The following is a 21,451-nucleotide window of genomic DNA, read 5'->3' on the forward strand; positions in this document are numbered from 1 at the left end:
GAAAAACAGGAGAGAGAAAGGGTACCTTAGATGGTTGTAGCTCCAGCAATTGTAACCCTTGATTATCAATGAACAACTTCTCTTCGGACAGAGTACTCATTAGTCCGAGAGCACATTAATTCAACTTCTCTCATTGGTGTTGCTGTTTAATACTGTAATTTTCATTATTTGCCTAGCCCTTTCGCCCACTCTCTACAAAATTTATTGTTTTGGGCTCAGAGGGTTCCAAATCCATACCTCCTTGGGCTTGGGCCGCAAAAACTGACCCTACATTTATTATTTTATTTTTATTATCTTCCTTCACTGATCAATATGTATGAAAAATGTGATTAGTTGAATTAACACATTTTAATCCTTGACATTTTAAAATTGTTGTTTTAGTAATGTAACTTTGCTCAAAAATCATTTTTATTCTTTAAGGTTAGAGACTCGAATTAACACATTTTAATCTTTTAAATTTGAAAATGGTTATTTTAGCATAGTAATTAGTAACTTTGCTCAAAAATTATTTTAATTCTTTAAGGTTATGGAGACTCCCTTTGGACCCCAATGATTTTTGAGAAAAATTAGCGATCATAAATTGCATTTTACTATTTTTTTTTCTTAAATTAAACTCACAAGTTACATTTGAATTTGCCATAATAAACCCTATTTTCAAAATATGGCAAGGTATGAATGGTAAAAGTTTCATTTTTTTTTTTTTAATAATTATCCTCTTTCGTATTGGAACAGGCGAAAGCCTTTATATGCAGGAAAAAAAAAAAAACCAAAAAAAAACAAAAAAAACAAAAAAAAACAAAAACAAAAAACGAGCGCGGATATATATTTAAGGGGTTCCCAACTTTGAAGTTCAAACCTTGTCTTGTCTGTGCCCTTTCTTGTATGCATTGTTTCCTTTATCCAGCTTCAATTTTTGCAAGTTTTTTTTTTGTCAATCAATTGAATCACCTAAAACAAGTTAGAAAGAAATAGTCTTAGAAGCACTATCTTTTTTATTGCTAAATCATTGATTGGAGTCTATATGCCATTGTAAATTATGGTATTTTTAGGGCATAGATGGTGGAGTGGCACAGCACTAGATGAAAGGCTTGGGAGTTGGGAGGAAGGATTCCACTACCAAGGTAAAATTAATATTTATCTATTTTGTTACTTTTGTCAACGTTATTTCACCACCTGTTGATGAACTATAATGATTTCTAAAGCCACACTTTTTCTAGTTGCAATTATATTTTTACAGAACTTAAGGATCCTTGGAAGTTGGAAGACAATAAATATAAACCCAAGATATTTTGGACCCATGGCTTCAACCGTAAAATAATGCATCCTTTGCTCAGCTTAATACAAATTTCAGAACCACCAACGTTACTTCTGCGAACACTGAGAAACGCCTAGTAGTGGGAGACATGCTCTGGAAAAATTTATCATGTTCTAAAAGGATCACTTCTTTTATAACACAAGGGCAGATTCGTCAGGCCCTATTTACATTCCATCAATTTCAAAGAGCTGGGTTTAAAATCACAGAGTTTCTTCTGTCAGCAATTGTAAGGGGCTGTGGGAGGCTTGGTACGATAGAAGAGGGCAAGCAAGTTCATTGCATGGTATTCAAACATGGGTTTGATAGAGATATGATTTTGATGACTTCCCTTCTCGACATGTACTGTAAATGCATTGATATCAAAGAGGCACGCCGTGTTTATGATGAAATGCCCCAAAGAGATGTTGTTGTAAACAATAGCATGATTTTTGGGTTATGCCGGTGTCACTTGACATTGGACGCAATGAATTTGTTTGACAATATGTCTGAACGCGACGTGGGATCTTGGAATTCACTGATCTCAGGGCTTGCTCAAAACTCAGAAGGAAGGAACGCGTTGTTTTTGTTCAAGAAAATGAGAGTGGAGGGAGCTGAAATTGATGTTATGACCATGTCCGGTGTTCTTTCAGTTTGTGCTGATCTTGCTGCTTTGGTTAACGGTAAACAAGTTTATGGGCTAGTGATTAAATATGGGTTTGAGCTATATTTACCTGTTGGAAATGCAATCATTGACATGTATGCTAAATGTGGATGCATGGAAGATACCTGCCAATTTTTCATGAACATGCCAATCAAGAATGTAGTTTCATGGACGTCTTTGATCGTGGGTTATGGAAAACATGGCTTGGGAATGGAAGCTCTTGAGGCATTTGACAATATGGAAAGGGAAGGCATTGTGCCAAACAAGATCACATTCTTGGGAATTTTATATGCATGTAGTCATGCAGGATTAGTTCAAAAAGGGTGGATGAATTTCAACACCATGGTACATAAATATTCCATCACACCCATGATGGAGCATTACACATGCATGGTGGATTTACTTGCACGAGCTGGGCATCTTACGGAGGCTTATAATTTTGTGGAGAGGATGCCAATAAAGCCAGAGGCAAAGCTTCTAACAGCACTTTTTAGTTCATGTTGTTCTCACATGAATGTAGAGCTAGCAAAGACTGTTGGACAGAGATTAATTGAATTGGAACCTGAAGAGGCAGGAGCCTATATGTTGTTGTCCAACTTCTATGGAATTATTGGGGACTTGGAAGGTGTAGCAAATGTGAGAAAATTGATGTCAAAAAGGGGAATAAGAAAAACAAAGGCATGTACATGGATTGAGATAGATAGAAAAGTCCATAGCTTTGAATCAGGAGATGGGTCTCATCCCCTTAACAAAGAGATATACAATTACTTGAAAGATCTTATTAAGAAGATGAAGAATATTGGATATGTGCCTAACACAAGCATGGTTATGCAAAATGTGGATGATCACAGAAAGGAAGAGATGGTTCTCAGTCATAGTGAGAAACTGGCCATTACTCTTGGCCTGATTATCACGCCTCCCGGAACATGTATCATGATAGTTAAGAATCTTAGAGTATGTGCAGACTGCCATTTATTTACTGCATTGGTTTCAAAGATTGAAGGAAGGGAGATTGTCGCGAGAGATTCTAGCCGATTTCATCATTTCAATAATGGATCATGCTCTTGTGGAGATCATTGGTAGAGGTATGGGAGGATCTTTGCCATGAATGATAGTTCATGTGAACAATATAATTGAATGAATCTTTCTCATGCGTGTAAACTATAGAAATTGTCTTCAATAACTTAATTAAAATTATCCCCCCAAAGGCTCCTCTACTTATTTATAGGAGAAGCTGCCTGTCCCACATTTGAAAATAAAATAAATAGCAAAAAAAAAAAAAAAGAAGAAGAAGAAGAAACAAAAAAAAAATAATAATAATTTTTTTGCTTATTACAGTACTACAAAAACTAGAACAATTTTCTCAGCTCCCAAACAGAGGGCGAGCCCATGGAAGTTGTCAATCATTTCAGTTCATGAATTTTACTTTTACTAATATACCTCACTGAAAGGTTCCTACCCAGTGGGGTTTTCATTTTTCAAAACAAAAAGTCGGCTGACGTGTCTGATTCTATTCTCCTATCTTTTATTTATTCTCCCATACTTCATATTCATGAGTCATGAACTTAGTTTTGATTGCCTAGCTAAGACAGTAGCTTCTAACTAACAAAGTAATATCGGGTTCCAATTTTTCATACAATTCATTCATGACCAGTTTGGCTCATTCGCCTATCCCGGTGGTTCTCTTTGTGTTGAAAAAACATCCAGACCTTACAGGTGGTGATCTCAGGTTCAAGGACACCTCTGGTGATGTTATTTTCAAAGTCAACCATCAATCCTCACATAATAATAAGAGGCCATTCCTTCATTCCAACAGAAATCCCCTAATTTCCATCTACGGTTACCATGTGAGTCTCTATCTCTATCTCTCCTTCTGTTCTGCATTAAATTTGCAATGCCCACCAATTGTTCAAAACAATGTTTAAATCAACATGTTTTTTTTTGGTTGGTAAGTTACACAGGTAGCCATTCTAAAACTATGAAAGCATTTATAATGTGTACTCTAAATTATTAAATTTGAAGATGAAACTTCTATATGTTGCAACTTGCATGTTAATCTTGAATTTGGTTATTGATTGAAAAATTTTGTAGTTTAGAATGCACTTTGCAAATGTTTGAATAAGACAATTCTCAAATAACTTGTATAATTAAGGTGCTGTGTATGTGATTGAAGTTCTAATTTTGGATAAGGGTTTTGACTGGTATAATGGGGATTATTGTAGAATGGATCGTGGCAAGGCTTCAAGGCTGGTGAAGACGATCAAAGTAGTGTTTATTCAGAGTGTAGAGCACGGTGAACAAGCTCACCAGAACAGAGTTAGAGGTATTTCATGTTGGTGAGAATGGGGAAGACTCAGCCTTTACGTTAAAGGTGAAAGGTTGTTCTTTCCAGAAGTCCTACACTATCTACAGAGGCAATGATATTGTGGCTCAGGTACAAATAATTGATAAGTGTTGCTAGAAATGAAAACTGAAGCCTCAATGAATCAGATTTTGCTATGTGTTCTGTGGAATTTATTTAAAGATGCAACAAAGATTAAATTGTTTTAAGCTTTGATCATCACCTTGCGGCCCCATAATGTGTTATTGCTAGAGGTCATGCCCTGCCAATGAGGTTTAAGGATATGTTAGGTGTGTATGATTTGTGTACAGACTAGAAATTATTGAAGATTTGTAACATCAGCGTACATATGATGATGGGACAAAAGCAATATGCACTTGGTATAAATTTAATAGCATTGCTCTTCCTCTTTGCTCAACAAACTGTTTAGTTAGACCACATGACTTCTTCTTTGTTGTTCGGCTTAATGTTCAGAGCTTTTAAACCATGCTCTTCTCGTGGCCTTATGTATCTTGCTGAGCTCTCAACTTGAACAGTTGAACTACATTACTTTTAAAAGGGAAGTTATATGTATATGTTACAAAATGCACTGTTTGTTGGTCTTGTTCATCTCTTAATAGATTCTTCTAATTTCTCATGCATTTTTTTTTTCATATTTATTATTGATTATCTCATGCTTCCTCATCTTGTCGTTCCTTAAAATTATGTCTCATAGATTTGTCAAGAGTCACTAGCTGTTGCAATGTATATATGTGGTAGATTGGTTATATATATTTTTCTCAATTTGATAATTACAAAGTTATTCACTGTAGTTTTTAGTATAAGGTCTCACTCATATGTTTTGATGCAGACTAGCCTCATGTACAAGCTGCGGCAGCTTTAAAAAAGGAATAAATTTTGACTAAACTATATTTCCTGGATCTGAAGATCATCTTTTGGTTGTGGCATTGGTTGTAATATTTCTCGATTGAAGAATATAATAGAATAAAGAAGAGGAAGATTTTATTTTATTTTTGATAATTAAAGAAAAGGAGGATTTAATATGTACATATATATACACGTTATCACTCCACACAAATATGTCCATGCATAGAGATTAATTATAAAAAAGTTCATAAATTATGCCTTTCGGCCGTGTATTTGACTATTTTCCGTCTGCCTTAATGCATATCACGATTCTTTTACTTTAATCCGTGTGAGAGGCACACACTTAAATGAAACTTGAAAATCTTTTCTAGGTAGAGACAGAGCTACCTGCATGCGAAAGGATGTTGTTTGCAATTTACAAATTACAAAGAGTCCATTTCTATGAAAGGATGAACTTACAAAAACAGTAAGAAAGTTGGAAAAGTGAGAAGATAGAAAATATTATAATATTGCCCTTATTGTACAAGAAAATATGATTAGTTGAATTAACACATTATAAAAGTGACACATCACTACTTTTGTTATATTATTTTAACTTCCTTCTCTATCCATTCATTTTTTCATCACCAAAAACTCATGTGATTAACTAAATTAGAGTGGTTGGCTTCAAAATCATTAATATAATGCAATAAACTAAATTATTTAAAATGACACTTCAACTATTCCAATTTAGTTGTGGATTCGAGTTAGCTCAACTGACAAAGTCTCTGATAGTTGAATAAGAGATCTGGGGTTCAATTGTCTTTAGGCAATATTTGCCCCATTAAAATGATGTTAAAGGGTTATTGCAGATTTGTCCACAACTAAGCCAAGAATTTTCAAGTAGCATTCATGAGAGAATTCTTGTGGATTTATCTATAATGGTGAAGAGTTCACTTTGATTGATTTTAACGTTGACAAAGCATACTAACTGTTTGAGACACTTAAAACCATTATTTGAAAATTATACAGAAAACAGGTTTTTAAGACTTTGACCTATCGACCTAGAATCAATTAGGAATCGCTCAAAACATAAAATAATTCATTAATGTTTCGCCTTGTCAACCTAGAATTGATTAGGAGTTGAGACTCCTTAAACAAAATTCAATTGACCTTATACTCAATGACTTTCTAAAGGATTGGCGTAAAATCTTAATCCAAAATTCTCTAACTTTCAAACATTATATATTACTACATATTTTGTATATACTTATATATACAACACTTAATCAGATAAATGACCATTGAGAATTTGTTTTTGCCTATGATTGAGTTCAAAATTGTCTGGATCTTTTATATTTTTTTAAATAAAATTGGACATGTAGCTTGATTAGGGAACTTTTTTTTTGTTCTCTGTTTGAATGTGAAGGTGTAATTATTTAATATTTCAAGAGCATAATAAATGCATGCTTCCCCTCAAATAAAGGTTTGGGCTAAGAACTACCAACTTTGCCCCGCACTCCAAGTTGAAGCATCCGCCATCTTATGGGCTGCACAAATTGCTAAAGATGAAAGGTGGGACTAGATAATTATCGAAGGAGATTACAAGACTTGTTTCAACTCCCTCTCCTCCCCACTTTGCCATCCTGATTGGGTCATTAGTAGAGTATTATTAGCAATATCCTTGTTCTCAAGGAATCGTTTACTTCTAGTCTCTTTATTTGGGTCAAGAGAGATTGTAATGCAGTTGCTCATGCCGCTGCAAAGCTCTCCATTAACTTTGTTCAGTCGTTTTGTTTCAATAATCATAATCTACCGATTGTCCTCTTAGACACTTGTAAGGTAGACTGCCATGTTAAAAAAATATATATATATATATATATAGTGCCACTATAGTGGATCTCATCATAAATTTGATTAATAAGGCCACTATTATGTGAGAGATTACACATTCATTAATTGTATTTCTCGAGCACTAAATACTTACTCCAAGGTGAAGAAGGAAAACTAGACAAAGAATGAACAAAGAAATAGGGGCAAATAGATTGTGGGAATGTGAGACCTAATATATAAAGATAAATGCTACGCAACATTTATACAATACTTTTATATAGAAAATTTTTAGGTAGTCTCAGAGTATAGTGAAACGGTGCTTTCTCCTCTTACATTCATAATGGACCCTTTTATAAATTTAATGAGCAAACCTCATCATAAATATGAGAGAAAAGAACACTATCCTCTGTACTTCGAGAGTACTTACTCTTTTATATTGTTTTGTTGACTTGGTTAGAAGTAACAGGAGGAAGCCCCTTGTTCAAGGAAAAAAAAACAAAAAAACAAAACAAAACAAAAAACGAGCGCAGATATATTTTTAAAGGGTTCCCAACTTTGAACTTCAACCTGAGCTCTTGTCTGAAAAAAAAAAAAAAAAAAAAAAAAAAAAAAAAAAAAGATTGAGCTTCTGCATGTACTGGTCGTCGAGAATGAACTTTACTGCTTCTCATACTCACTGAATGTAAACCAGCTGTTATACTGGAGAGAAGTATGAGCAAAAATAATTAAAATAGGCTAGCAGTTATAAAAGATCATATCATAGGGCTCGGAACAAATTATTAACCAAAGAACAGGAGAATGTGTGAAGTTGATGCAAGAAATTGGGTCTCACTTGATCAATTGCTATAGCACGGGGATATTTTTCACAAGTGATAACTTTTCCTCAAACGAACTACCATCCAACAGCTGCATGTGTGTGCTTGATTCCTGTGTTAACCAGGTCATAAAGCGTTGAACCTTCAGGCATTGCCATATTATCAACATCTTTCAACTGCCCAACACCAGCACCCTCTCCAGTGGAATCGGATCACTGATTTGGCATGGTAGTTGTTTTAGTGGGATTCATTCCATTTCAGAAAATCCTGGAGACAAACAACTCATAAGGAATATATAGATCCACTGCATTATACAGTTGAAAACAAACTACAAACAAGTCATAATAACTGCTAATATATCCTAGTAAACATTGCAGAAGAAGCAAGAACATGGACCTTTTTTATTTTTATTTTCTTCAAATGTAATCTAAATGATATGTATCAAAGAGTGTCTAATCCAAAATCAATGTCATGCTAACATAGTTACAATAAGTGAGCATAAATTCAATGAGCTAATGACCAATTTCACATGCGGCATCACATTGTGCATCTTCAATAAATTATACCACCAAAATCCAGAACCAATCCCTGACATTGAAAATTTAAAATGATGAAATGGAAATCCTTTTTTTTTTTTTTTTTTTTTTAACTTAATTCTGCTTTAAAAAAATAAGTTTCAAAGATTGACAGCTCCCAATGTGTGACTGAACAACTGGCCAAAAAAAAAAAAGGTTATGATTTTGCCTTGAGAACATTTCAGCCTGAAGAGGTATGTCCCAAAGACCCGTATTTGGGTTCTTATAGAAAAATCCTCCATGAGTCCAATCTCGGCCCTGGGAACATAAAAAAACAGCAACCTTCGTCAGAGAGCAATGAAACAAGCATCGCAAGTGCAATACTCTTTCCACAGCTCACAGGACCATCCAACACTACCTGCTTCCTAAGTTTGGGACCTAACAAACATTAATTACCACCATAAGCACTGTCTTCCGAGTCTCTGACTGTGACACCTAAAAAGAATTTAAGCTACATACATCTTTTCAAATTCTAACATGTCATCTTACATAAATCATTTGTCATAATCTACATCATTTAGAACCAATATTTAGAATTTTTGTCAAAATGCTCACCTTTACTATGAGAGAGTGTCAATGGGGGATCAACAATTAGGCGAAAATTATCACGAAGATCCAAAAAGCTCTGGCGAACAAGAAGAGCTGGTCGAAGCGAGTCCTCGAATTCCTTCACCATCCCAGTTGGTAACCCTCCGGCAACGCCGATTTCCAAGACTCCATACTAATCCAAATCCACACAAAAATGACCAAATTATCAATTATTAAGCTATAATACAAGTGGGTTTTTGTTGAAATTTTGATTTGGGTACCTGAATTTGAAGTAGGAGAAAGCGTCTTTGCGGGTTTTGGGATTGGTGAGGATCGGAGAGTCCATGAATGGGGTTTTGGTTTTGGTTTTGAGCTTGTAGCAGTTGCAGCTCTCAGAATTGACTGCAACATTTCTCTCTTTTCAGTGTGAGAGTGAGAGTGAGAGTGGATGATCGCTGAGGTTTTTGGGTTTTGGGAAATGGGAAAAATCAAAGCAAGTGAGAAAGCACAGTGTGAGTTTCGTCTCTGGTGAAAGGTTATGACATTTTGGGTTCGAGGATTTAGAGTGGCCCAAGCCCAATTTTAATAACGAAGGGGGCCCATTATTGTTGGTGGGTTTTGTGGAGATTGAGAGAGGGAAATAGAGGAGCAGATGAAAAAGTGTATATATACTGTTGTTTGAAATGGGGGTTAGGCCTAAGATTGTTGTGGTACTTAGGAGGTAAAAAGATGGGTCTCTTATGACATTTTGAGTTTGAGGAGTTAGATTCGCCTAAGCTTAACTTTAACAACAAACCAAGCCCCATTTTCTTGGATTGATGTTATGCGCTTTGTGCTGTGCTGGGCTGGACTCCTCTCTTTCCTTATAAAAATATAAAGTAAGATTCATTTTTTATTCATATAATATAGGGCAAATTATACTTTATTACCCTAAACTATACACGAGATTATACTTTACACCATAAACTATAAGAATGCACATTTTGCACCATAAACTATTACACTTATTACACTTTGCACCCCAATGTTAGTTTAATTGCTAAGTTAGACAAAAATTAATAGCACATGATTTGAACATGATTTTTGCTTAATTGACGCATTGTTTAATGACGGAAAAACCCCTTCGCAAACTATTAAAAACATAAGCTTATATCATTTTTATTTTTATTTGGGTATTTGGGTTGAAGATTCCCCTCACCCTACATTGGAAGTTTTGTATTTTGACCTGCTTCTTAATGAAAGTTGTAGTTTTACTCAAAAAGGAACAGCGGTAAAAACTACAATTATAGAGCGACTTTTTGTTATGTGGGCATGANAAAAAAAAAAAAAAAAAAAAAACTCGAACCCCAAAAAAAAAAAAAAACCTCTCTTACTCTCTCTGTAACTAGAGAGATACAGAATGGGGAGGCAGAAAGGAGAAGGAGGTAAAGGCAAGGCAAGACCTTCAAGCAGCAGGTACAATTTTCCCTTTCCTTCTTTAATACAAATGAATCATTATCATAATTTTGATTTCTAATGTCAGGATATGAACCTTTGTTTATTTGTTTATCGTTCAGTTTGGCCGCTTCCCTTTTGCCGACGGGTTCTACGGCCACTGTGGGATTCGGTGGCTATGTTGGTAGCTCTCGTCTCGATTCTTCCTCTCTCGCCACCGAAGACTCTGTGCCCTTTCTTGTATGTATTTCTTTCCTTTTATCAAGCTTCAATTTTTGTCAAAACAATTGAATGACCTAAAAGAATTGGCCTTAAAGGCACCATCTTTTTGAATGCTAAATCATTGATTGTGAATTATGGTGTTTTTAGGACATAGATGGTGAAGTGGCACAACACTTGAAGAGGCTTGGGAGGAAGGATTCTACTACCAAGGTAAAATTATCACTTTACCTATTCGAAGAATTTTTCGACATTATCAAGATTCAAGTATATGGTGTTGTTAATATACTTTTAAGAAGTTTGCATCTTTGATTAATTTTTTTTTTTTTGTAAAAAGGTCAATTACTACTTCATGCAAGTTGCAGTGCCTGTTGAAATATATAATACTTCTATTAGTACCACTGCCGAGTGCCGTAATCTTTTGTTGTTTGCAGTTGTCTAAATTTATATGTGATTTTTTTTTTTTTTTTTTGGTGCTTCTGCTTCTTCTGCAGCTTAAAGCTTTGGCATCTCTATCTGTGCTGCTCAAGCAGAAGTCCGGGAAGGATATAGTGCCAATTATTCCACAATGGGTACATTTTTTTTGTCTCTCCTACATATAGATGTCGGTCAATGTATGCAGGGTGTGTAAGTTATAGTGCACACTCTATTTGCACCCCTTTTCCACACTTAGTAATGAATATATGCTCTACTTTTTACGATCTCTTAAAATAAATTGTGGTTACTTGTTAATATGGTTTTCTCATTAATCAATGCTCATACTATATTGAGTGAGATATTTTAGCATTAATTCATTGGTATGCCTATTGACCCATTTAAGTGGCAATTATACAGATGAAATTATTGGAGTATTATTTGTGGTCACTGAAAATAAGTGGGTTTTAAGGTCTTTTAGTAAACATAGGCTAAGTAGGGATCATATTAAAGAAGCGATGCCACTAAGCCACAAGGCTCTAGGTTATTGTACTTTGTTATGCCTTATGCCCGGTTAATATTTATCTAGTTTGGTACTTTTGTCAACTTTCAATATGGTTTAAACTCAAGTAGCTTGCATTTTCTTTTGTAGGCATTTGAATACAAGAGGCTGTTGCAGGACTATAATAGGGAGGTTCGGCGAGTCACTCATGACACCATGACTAATCTTGTCATTGCCGTTGGGTTTGAACCTATCTTGATACAGACTCATGACTTTTGGTTTCTGCTTTTTGTGATGCACTGTTTAGAAATCTGAGAAGTTAATGAGGAGAAATCATTGTTGATATCATTGATCCCATTTCTTTTTTAAATTACTATTTCTTGAGATACCATATTGGTTGCTTTTGACCATGTTTAAGCTTCTGAGGTGAAGATTGTGTTTTGAAAAGAATACATTACCATTTCTTAATTCATAGTGGTGGCAAAAGACCTAAAAAAAAAAAAAAAAATTATTGGTGCTAATTACATCCACTTCTTTGTGGTGCTTTAGGTCATATTGTTGCTAGTTTGTTTTTAATACAATCTGTAACATGAATGGATATCTCCTTATCGCTTTTTTTGAATGCTGATGGTACTTTGATATAATTATTGTGGCAAATTAATAAGACATTATGTTGTTTTAAGAAAGGGTATCTTGTCTCAAATTTCTGAATTTTTATGTTTTGGAATTCTGTAAATATTTACATACAGTGATAGCATGTTCAAGCTTTACATTTAATAGATTTAATTTCTGCTTACTTTTCCATATTTTTTATTAGCATGTTGTAACCCTAGTTTTGCCAAAGGGTACTGAAATCTTTCTTGTGTAACTGTTGTTTTTGTTTCTCAGGAGAGATTTAGCTCCACATCTGAAGTCTTTGATGGGACCATGGTGGTTTTCTCAATTTGATCCTGTTTTTGAAGTTTCTCAAGCCGCAAAACGGTCATTACAGGTTTGCTGATGACGTTGTATTAGATTCTCTCTCTTTCAATTATTTAATATAGCAATTAGGAAAGACTTCAGGTTTTGGTTTTGGTTTTGAGCTTGTAGCAGTTGCAGCTCTCAGAATTGACTGCAACATTTCTCTCTTTTCAGTGTGAGAGTGAGAGTGAGAGTGGATGATCGCTGAGGTTTTTGGGTTTTGGGAAATGGGAAAAATCAAAGCAAGTGAGAAAGCACAGTGTGAGTTTCGTCTCTGGTGAAAGGTTATGACATTTTGGGTTCGAGGATTTAGAGTGGCCCAAGCCCAATTTTAATAACGAAGGGGGCCCATTATTGTTGGTGGGTTTTGTGGAGATTGAGAGAGGGAAATAGAGGAGCAGATGAAAAAGTGTATATATACTGTTGTTTGAAATGGGGGTTAGGCCTAAGATTGTTGTGGTACTTAGGAGGTAAAAAGATGGGTCTCTTATGACATTTTGAGTTTGAGGAGTTAGATTCGCCTAAGCTTAACTTTAACAACAAACCAAGCCCCATTTTCTTGGATTGATGTTATGCGCTTTGTGCTGTGCTGGGCTGGACTCCTCTCTTTCCTTATAAAAATATAAAGTAAGATTCATTTTTTATTCATATAATATAGGGCAAATTATACTTTATTACCCTAAACTATACACGAGATTATACTTTACACCATAAACTATAAGAATGCACATTTTGCACCATAAACTATTACACTTATTACACTTTGCACCCCAATGTTAGTTTAATTGCTAAGTTAGACAAAAATTAATAGCACATGATTTGAACATGATTTTTGCTTAATTGACGCATTGTTTAATGACGGAAAAACCCCTTCGCAAACTATTAAAAACATAAGCTTATATCATTTTTATTTTTATTTGGGTATTTGGGTTGAAGATTCCCCTCACCCTACATTGGAAGTTTTGTATTTTGACCTGCTTCTTAATGAAAGTTGTAGTTTTACTCAAAAAGGAACAGCGGTAAAAACTACAATTATAGAGCGACTTTTTGTTATGTGGGCATGAGTATTTGTAGCTGTATGATTTTATCAAATTGATTTGAGTCTGCACCTGGTATTATGGTATATGATGTAGTCTCCACCATTTTGGATATGATGCAGTCACCATTTTGAAGTTATTATGTTAAAAAATATTTGTTTTCCATCAATGATGCGTGAGGGAGAGAGAGCTGGAAAAAAAAAAGGGAAAAGTTTTTGTTTTAATTGATTGTGAAGATGAGTGTTTTTCTCTTTTAATTTTGTTACATCTAAGAGAAAACCATGTGCATATATTTCTTTATCACATTGCCCTTTATTATTTTTTGCTGTTCAATGCATATATTTCTTGTTTGCTAGCATGTATATGTTGTAGGATTTGTGCTCTGTGCACCATTTGGTTCATAATCAGCCCATTTAGCTGCGGTGAACCAAATCCAGTCCCTTAAAACAACAAGTAAAAGGGCCCAAGGTTCTTGTTTTTACTTGGACCTGGGTACTATCCAAAAAAGGACCCTCACACTCGGTTTGTAAACTTTTTTAGTTTACAATATTGTTTGTTGGATTGCTTTATGCAATTGAGTTAATTCTCCCATCTCTTTCTTCCCTTCTTAAGTTTTTGTCCTTACAATGGAGATAGGTCTAGGCCTCTTTCACTTCAATAAGATATCCTTATTTATTCAAAAAGGGAAAAACCTCAGAAGAAGAAGAAGAAGTTGCAATAGGTGATTCATGACTCAATTGCACATCGGCTCTATAGAAGTACACCTTATTAGTTAATGTGATTTGGATGATTATCAAGTGTAATTCTTTAAACAAAAACTTCTATTATCTTGTTCTATGGAAAAAGATATTCTTCATTTAAAATTGATATATTTTATTATTATTTATTTTTTTGAAAAAATATTTTATTATTATTTAGATTAAATATTATAAATCTAAAAGTGCATTCTTTGTCATATTGTTTAAAATTTAAATAAAAATCCATTCTATATACTATGAGATTTAAGAAAAAAAAAATCTTTATCTTGAAATTGATAAGATTCTATTCATATATGTTTGGATGTAAGAAATTGATTTCTAAAAAAGTCCATTATTTCATATTAGACACAAATATTCTAATCAACGTGCAAATTCTTGATCAAATGGAGATGCTAATGGCAAGAAGATTATATAGTATCTTAAACAACTATTGATGTTTTGTTGTATTTTATGCTTTGTTTGTTTCGACGTAAAATATTTGCAAAGGTAAAATATTTTCATTTACCTTGTTTAGTTGTATTTATAAAATGCAAATTATATATATATATATATTTTTTCAAGTGTTTTGTTTCATAGCAAATTGAAAAAAATTTCACAATCTCACGTCCAAGCAACCACTACCAGTTCTGGAAAAAACCAACCCACCACCACTCCAACACTCCATTGACCACTCAAATCCACATATTGAAAAAAAGAAAAAGAAAAAAGACCAGGGCCAGCTAACCACCCACCATAACCACAAACCCAGCCACCTCCATGACCCACAAACCATCCAGCCACCCAAAAAACAAGCCACCACTACAACTCAAAAACCCAGCCACCTCCATGACCACAAACCATCCAGCAACTCAAACCCAGCCACCCCTTATAACCCAAAAACCAGCCAAAAAAAACCCAAATCAATACCCATGCAGTGGTTTAAAAAAAAAAAAAAACCATATTTGACAAACGATGGGTGTGTTGACAACGGTGGAGGTAGAACGGTATGATGGAGGATGGTCAGACCGAAAAAAGAAACAAAAAAAGAATCGATGGCTTTGAGTGGACGAACCAAGAATTGGTGGGTGAAGCTGGCAATGGCAGAGGTGGATCCGGCAATGAAAGTTGTTGGAGATGAGTGGCGCCGATGAGCTTGAGAGTGACTTGGTAGCTCTGGTTTGTGGGAAATGAGAACTTGAGAGTGGGAAGGGAGAACTTGAGGGTGAGAAGGGAGAGTAGATCGAGACACAAAGTGTAAAATATTTTACACTTTATTTAGGCGTAAAACATTTTTCTCTTAAAAGGCTAAATTTTATAGTTTGATTGTAAAATATTTTACAGTTGACCAAATTTTGCATCCAAACAAACATGAAAAATGTGTAAAATATTTTCCGAGAAAAATATTTCATTTTGAAACAAACGGAGCGTTAATTTAGAGTTGGACGATTAGGACTCTACTAGCTAAACCCATTTCAACTGTTTCTCTCGATTTGTTTTTGTTTTTTCAATTTTTTTTTTAAATTAAATCCTGTTCTCTAGACCAAACAAATTAAGAATATCGACCTGAGTAAGTTTTACATCAACAATAATGCTTTTTTTTTTTTTTTTTGAGAAGTACATTCAACTCTTTTTGTTGTTTAATATATATATATATGAGTTGTTAGTTACCCTGTTTATATATATATATATATATATATTAACACAACACATTATCACAATATTTTCATAATTGTTGATGTGTTAATTCCTTATAAGTCAAAGTAAAATATTATACTGAACCAACTACAACTAAAAATAAAGGTATTGTGAAAAAAGAAGTACTACATTCATAATATTTTTGACAACACTTTCATAACAAATCATAAGGGTAATAGATTGTTATTGGTTCTAATTTAAACTTATTAATGAAATTACTTTTTTTTAACCAATAACAACTCGTAACAACCTACTATTTATGATTTATTGTAAAAATATTGTAAACATAGTATTTTTCTTGAGAAAATGTTAAGATATCTTGTTGTTGTCATAATATTTTTACAACTGCTAAAGTGTCAATTCTTTATAGGTCAAAATAAACTATAACAAAAATATAAAGATGTTACGAAAATGTTGTACCATTCTGTTGTGTTTCTAAAATTTTTTTTGGTTTAATTAGTCAACTTTGTTGAGCAAAAGTTCATTATTTCACATATAGTTTTCATAGGTTGATTTTTTGTATTTTTGTTGTATTTTTATTTTCATGCACCATTTTAAGTAAAAACGCATAGTTTTACACACACCAAAAAAAAAAAAAAAAAAAAAAAAAAACTTAGGATAAAAACACTTTTCATCCTTAATGTTTGGGGTACTTCACAATTCCTTATTAAATTTTAAAATCAAGTAGTTTTTCCCTTAATATTTTGATAATCAGCAAATATATCATACTGTTATTCTCTCAATTAAACTCTAATGAAAACTTACATTCTTAAAATATTTCATTGTGTAATGTCTAAAATACTCCCATTAAATTTTAACATCCCAAAAATTTTCTTCACGTATTTTGAGTTTTAGATGGTAGTAATTCTTAGAAAGTTGAAATGGTGATATAAGGTGTTTTATTTATTACCTAGAGAACATTGATTTTCTAGGTTTAAATCTTTGAAACTTATAATCTATTATATATATATATATATAATATAATTAATATAATATAGTCTAATATAATAGGTGAAACTGAGAGAAACTCAAATTAGAATTCCAAATTAGAGTTCAAATTTTACGCCATGTGTCCTAAATTATTTATTTTTAAAGAGTTTTATTTCTTAATTTTAGAATCAAATGTGGGACCACATCATAAATATTCATCCAAGTGAGTTATTAAGTACAAAAACTAAAAAGTCTAGAATAAATAAATTCTATATATAAAAATAAAATAAAAAAGGTGCTTCACAATAATTTGAAAAAAAAAAAATGGACAATTTAGATTTTATACCTAATAATATACTTACAAATTTTTTTAAAGAGTTAACAAAATATAAAAATGACTATCAATAGTATTTAAATTATATATATAGGAATTATATTATGTATCTTATTATAAATCTTTAAATGTATCCATACATATGCATGGGGTTACAAATTAGTTTATGTAATGGAAAAGCCTTAAAATTACCTAGAGAACATTGGTATTTTTTTTTTCAGACCTAAAATAAGTGTTCATTATAAAACTAAGTTAAACATTGCACCTCGACTCATGTAGAATGATAAAGAATAAAGTATGAATGACAAAATTTTCATTATGTATGGTTGAAGGTATTTGATGAAGAGTTTCAATTGTAGCATATGACATTATTCATTACGAAAATTTAAATATTGTGACAATGTCTTAGCAAAAACCAGTTGCTTATTGTTGGAAGATGATATTCATTATCATTCTTAAAAGTTTTTAGTGAGTGGATATTACCTTTAACAAATAAGTTATAAAAAAACTATTATAGTAAAATAAATATTTATATGTCAAATAGTTACCATTTATATTAAATAGCTACCATAACTTTGTGTGTGATCAAAATTCTTATATGAATGAGATTAACTTTGTATAATATACATTTTTTATGTATATAGTTTCAAACTTCTTAAAATAAAAATTTTATCTTAATTTTCTCACTCAAGAGGTAGCATGTGCCACTCTAACTAGTTAGGAAAGAAAATGCAATTTTGATCATCATAATTAGACAATGTATTTCCTCAAAAAAAAAAAAAAAAAAAATAACAACGTCTTTTATTGCTCTGTAACTACTAATAGTTGTACTCATAAAGTGCTTTTGGGAGACACATCACTTAATGGATAAAATTTAGATACAAACTTGGTTGTAACTTAAGTTATAACTTTCTTTAAAAAACCTAACACTACTACATATTTTGAAAATCTAATTGTTAGACTGCGTATTCTTTACGCTTTTAACATAAATGTCAAATTTTGTGTTAATTGGACATTATTTACAATGCGACCCGTAAACATATTTTTCACACATAATTTTAAACTACAAAATCTTGCAAATTAAACAATTGATTAATGACAAAACTATAGATCTTTGATCTTTTGAAAATTTTACAAGCATAGAGAAGATAAGAAAAAAAAAGTGATCCAATGGTAGAATTGACAAAATTCACATTGAATAAAACGATATTGAGAGTTGTAACCTTATGTTACAACTAAGTTTGTAGCTAAACTTTGTTCTCACGTAACATAACATAACATTTATGCTTCCTTTTGAACAAATTATTGAAAAGAATATAGTTGCTGCCTCAAGTTGATAGAATAGGATGAATGGCTCATGAAAAACAACGGATAACATCATATCCAAAGAGGAGAAATTTGACTTTATTCCATTCTATAGAATGAGTCTTTGTAGAGTTCTTTATCTATATATACTATAAAACTGAAGCCTAGGGCTTTTTGTTGACTTCATTATATGTTGACTCATAAGTTTTGGAAGCCTCACAAATTTCCACATCATCAATCATTTTATTTATTATTTTTCTATTTTAAAATTAAAACACACTAAAAAAAATAAAAAAAAATTAGAACATGCTACTACTAAAAAATAAAACCTGAGACCTAGAACAATATAATCGACTTATTCCATTCACTCCCTTCTCACCCATGCCTCTCTTCCTTGCAGTATCAAGATCTCTCTTAATTTCTTCTATCTAGTTTCATTAAAGCTTTTGGTATTTGATGTTTGGTGTGCCAACCTCAAACTAAGTTATCTTTTTAATTGAAAGGACTAGAAATTTTATTAAGTAAGATTATGGTCAGTATCTCTATGCTATTATTTTCTCACATTTTTCAGTATTGTGCAATAAGAGTCTTGAATTTGATCATTCATATTATGTGTCGTGGAGTGGTGGGAACTTTGAAAGTTAGATGGTTCTCACTAGAAATATTGTTGTTAATTTATTGACTTCTAGGATCATCATGCTGTTGTAATTTAGTGCATTCTTTTGGCATTATATTGTCTCAGACTCCTCCGTTTAGGGAGAGGATATGGTTAGAAAATTTACCTTTCAGTTGTAATTATCTTAATTATGCTTGTTGACATCGCACTCTTCAAGTGATTTCTCCATCAACAAACAACTTAAGATGGAAATAGGAACAATCTTCTACTCAACCTATTCCTTCTTTTCCTTTGTCTTTGGTACACTAACAATTCAATTTTTTATTTTTTATTTTTTTGGTTTCAAAAAGGTTAGCTTTTGTAGCACAATTTTGTACCTTTATATTCTAAACACATAATATGTTTCATATTGTGTTTTTGAAACTTCAAATTATTGTTAAAATAACTAGTGTATATTGCAGGAAAAGTAGAGTTACATTGGAAGATGATGCATAAATTGATAGGAATTCAATTGCATGCATTGATGTATGATTGAGAAGTTTTTTATTTTATTTTATTTTTTATTTATTTATTTTATGTTCGAAACAATGCTTGAAATTAAATGTGATTGATACGGCTCCACTATTTGTTATAGCTATCTTCACCAACACTACCATGGATTATTCTTTGGAGGGTGAACAGTTTTAGACCCCTTAAAATACAACCAGATTGGTTAGCCTAGATTAATTAGCCAAGTTGTTACTTAGTTAAATTATGCAATTCTAGGTTAAAGCAATCAAATAATCATATCAAAATAATAAAGCAGCGGAATAATAAAAGACACAATGATATGATCACCTAGGAAACCACACAGTAAAAACTTGGGGAGGATTTGACCTAGCTATCCTCAAGGTAAACCTGAATCCACTATGCGAAAGAATCGAAGTTCATACAGAAGGACTACAAACTCCCCGCTTGACTTCCTAATGCTACCCACCAGTAGAACTTACTGACACAACCACGTGCAAGCTCCGAATCCACGGACTCTTTCTTTCTTGGACTCTTCAATCAAGTACAAGCACCCCCGCTTGTGTATCTTTAAGTTCTTGAATCTGCAACTGAATGATCATCAAGGTTTTGATAATATCTCCACCTTGAAAACCCTAAGCTTTGTGTAAAGGAAAGCTCCTCAAAGATCTCACAAGAAATTTACACAAAACAGCAATATGAGCAACAAAGACTTAGAGAGGTTTGGGTAAAAAACCCTAAAAATACAAAAGAGGCACAAGAGACACTCTAATCTCTCTAAAAAGCTCCAAAAACCCCTACCCTAGGGTTAGCTTATGATGTCCTTTAAATACTGAAAAAAACGGCTCGCAATTTGGGCTTCAAACGAATAAGTTATGGCCTTTTTACGTTTGCTGATTTTGCTGATAAGTGACTTTCGATCGATCGAATCTAATTTCTGATCGATCGAACCAAGCCGAAAGTCACTAATACTTCTGCAGCCACTCGATTCCAACTTTACATAAAAGACCCAACTTTGAGTAAGTCTAAACAAGACTAAACATATTGTTTTGATCATGATTTGCCAACATTACACATTAGAGTTCTAAATACATAAAATCCTAAACCTTTAGAACCTAACAGAGGGTAACCAATCTTTCACTTATATTTCTCTATTGTGTAGTCATATATTTCTTTAGGCTCTAATGATGCCAAAAATCGTCAGTGAGTTGCACAATCCTCACATGCTCTAGTTAGAACTTGCGAAATAGAAACAAAGAAGACCTTGCAAAGAGTACCGGTGTGGTACTGGCTAAATACCCTATAAAGGTTAAGTTAGAGAGAATTTCTACAACTCTAGAGTGCCAGAGTTGGGAGAATTATGCGTACCTTGATTTGTGAGGATTTTGGGATTTTTATAGTAATGTAGAGCTAACCTTCGTTTCTTGGTGGAGAATGTATTTCTTGTAGAGAAGATTCTCATTAATACTCATATTTTATGGGATCCTTTCCTTATAGAAATTCCTTTGATTAGGGTTGGGCGTTGAATACAAGATATTTCCATGTATAGACATTCGTGGAGACCAAGCTAAGTCATGTTGGACCCGTTGGCCTCTTCACCCCCGTTGGCCACCTGCTTCGTCCAAAGGTTCTCCATCGGCTTATGGAAGTGCCCGTCGGGTATCATGGTGGGGTCGTCGGCTTATGGTGTCGTTGCTTTTGTCCTTTCGTATATGCACATGAAGCTCACGGGTCTGTAGGAACCGTTGGCCTCCTTGTGTGTCATACATTAAATCTTTTGCAAGAACACCCTTATCAGGCTCTGAATCTTTTGATTTCAACAGCTATAGTCATGGATTATTCTCTCGAGTGTACCTTATCTCTCCCTT

At 33.2% G+C, this 21,451-nt stretch overlaps 2 protein-coding genes and 1 long non-coding RNA gene across 7 annotated transcripts; 2 read left to right on the plus strand and 1 right to left on the minus strand.

Moving 5' to 3' along the window:
* The first annotated feature begins 796 nt into the window (after positions 1–796).
* LOC112000470 (pentatricopeptide repeat-containing protein At1g25360) lies at positions 797–5,412 on the plus strand. Of its 5 annotated transcripts, XM_065780381.1 has the most exons (6): positions 797–880; positions 1,050–1,121; positions 1,218–3,040; positions 3,610–3,802; positions 4,178–4,389; positions 5,147–5,412. In XM_065780381.1, exon 3 carries the CDS (start codon positions 1,404–1,406, stop codon positions 3,036–3,038), a length of 1,635 nt encoding a protein of 544 aa, XP_065636453.1. In that variant the 5' UTR covers positions 797–880; positions 1,050–1,121; positions 1,218–1,403; the 3' UTR covers positions 3,039–3,040; positions 3,610–3,802; positions 4,178–4,389; positions 5,147–5,412. The 5 variants fall into 5 exon arrangements, with proteins under 5 accessions (XP_065636453.1, XP_065636452.1, XP_023888377.2 ...); XM_065780380.1 differs by having other exon boundaries at positions 830–1,121; XM_024032609.2 differs by having other exon boundaries at positions 830–1,121; positions 3,663–3,802.
* Positions 5,413–8,666: 3,254 nt separating this feature from the next.
* LOC112019396 (uncharacterized) lies at positions 8,667–9,399 on the minus strand. Its single transcript, XR_010631669.1, has 3 exons — positions 9,175–9,399; positions 8,921–9,086; positions 8,667–8,743 (listed from the first exon to the last, which is right to left on the minus strand). It is a non-coding gene; the product is annotated as an uncharacterized LOC112019396 (long non-coding RNA).
* An 814-nt stretch (positions 9,400–10,213) lies between these two features.
* LOC136070433 (E3 ubiquitin-protein ligase listerin-like) lies at positions 10,214–12,483 on the plus strand. The gene is made up of 6 exons (XM_065780383.1): positions 10,214–10,348; positions 10,450–10,567; positions 10,697–10,759; positions 11,041–11,118; positions 11,613–11,704; positions 12,351–12,483. Exons 1-6 carry the CDS (start codon positions 10,293–10,295, stop codon positions 12,460–12,462), a joined length of 519 nt encoding a protein of 172 aa, XP_065636455.1. The 5' UTR covers positions 10,214–10,292; the 3' UTR covers positions 12,463–12,483.
* The last annotated feature ends 8,968 nt before the right edge of the window (positions 12,484–21,451 follow it).

Source organism: Quercus suber, unplaced genomic scaffold (genome assembly GCF_002906115.3).
Source record: "Quercus suber isolate HL8 unplaced genomic scaffold, Cork oak 2.0 scaffold_234, whole genome shotgun sequence".
NCBI lineage: Eukaryota > Viridiplantae > Streptophyta > Magnoliopsida > Fagales > Fagaceae > Quercus > Quercus suber.

Excerpts from the sequence above, each read along its gene's own strand:
- LOC136070433 (XM_065780383.1), top strand. The coding sequence starts at position 10,293 with ATGGGGAGGCAGAAAGGAGAAGGAGGTAAAGGCAAGGCAAGACCTTCA. Across the intron at positions 10,349-10,449 it reads GCAAGACCTTCAAGCAGCAG|TTTGGCCGCTTCCCTTTTGC; the intron begins GTACAATTTTCC and ends TTTATCGTTCAG. Across the intron at positions 10,568-10,696 it reads AAGACTCTGTGCCCTTTCTT|GACATAGATGGTGAAGTGGC; the intron begins GTATGTATTTCT and ends TGGTGTTTTTAG.
- LOC112000470 (XM_065780381.1), top strand. The coding sequence starts at position 1,404 with ATGCTCTGGAAAAATTTATCATGTTCTAAAAGGATCACTTCTTTTATA.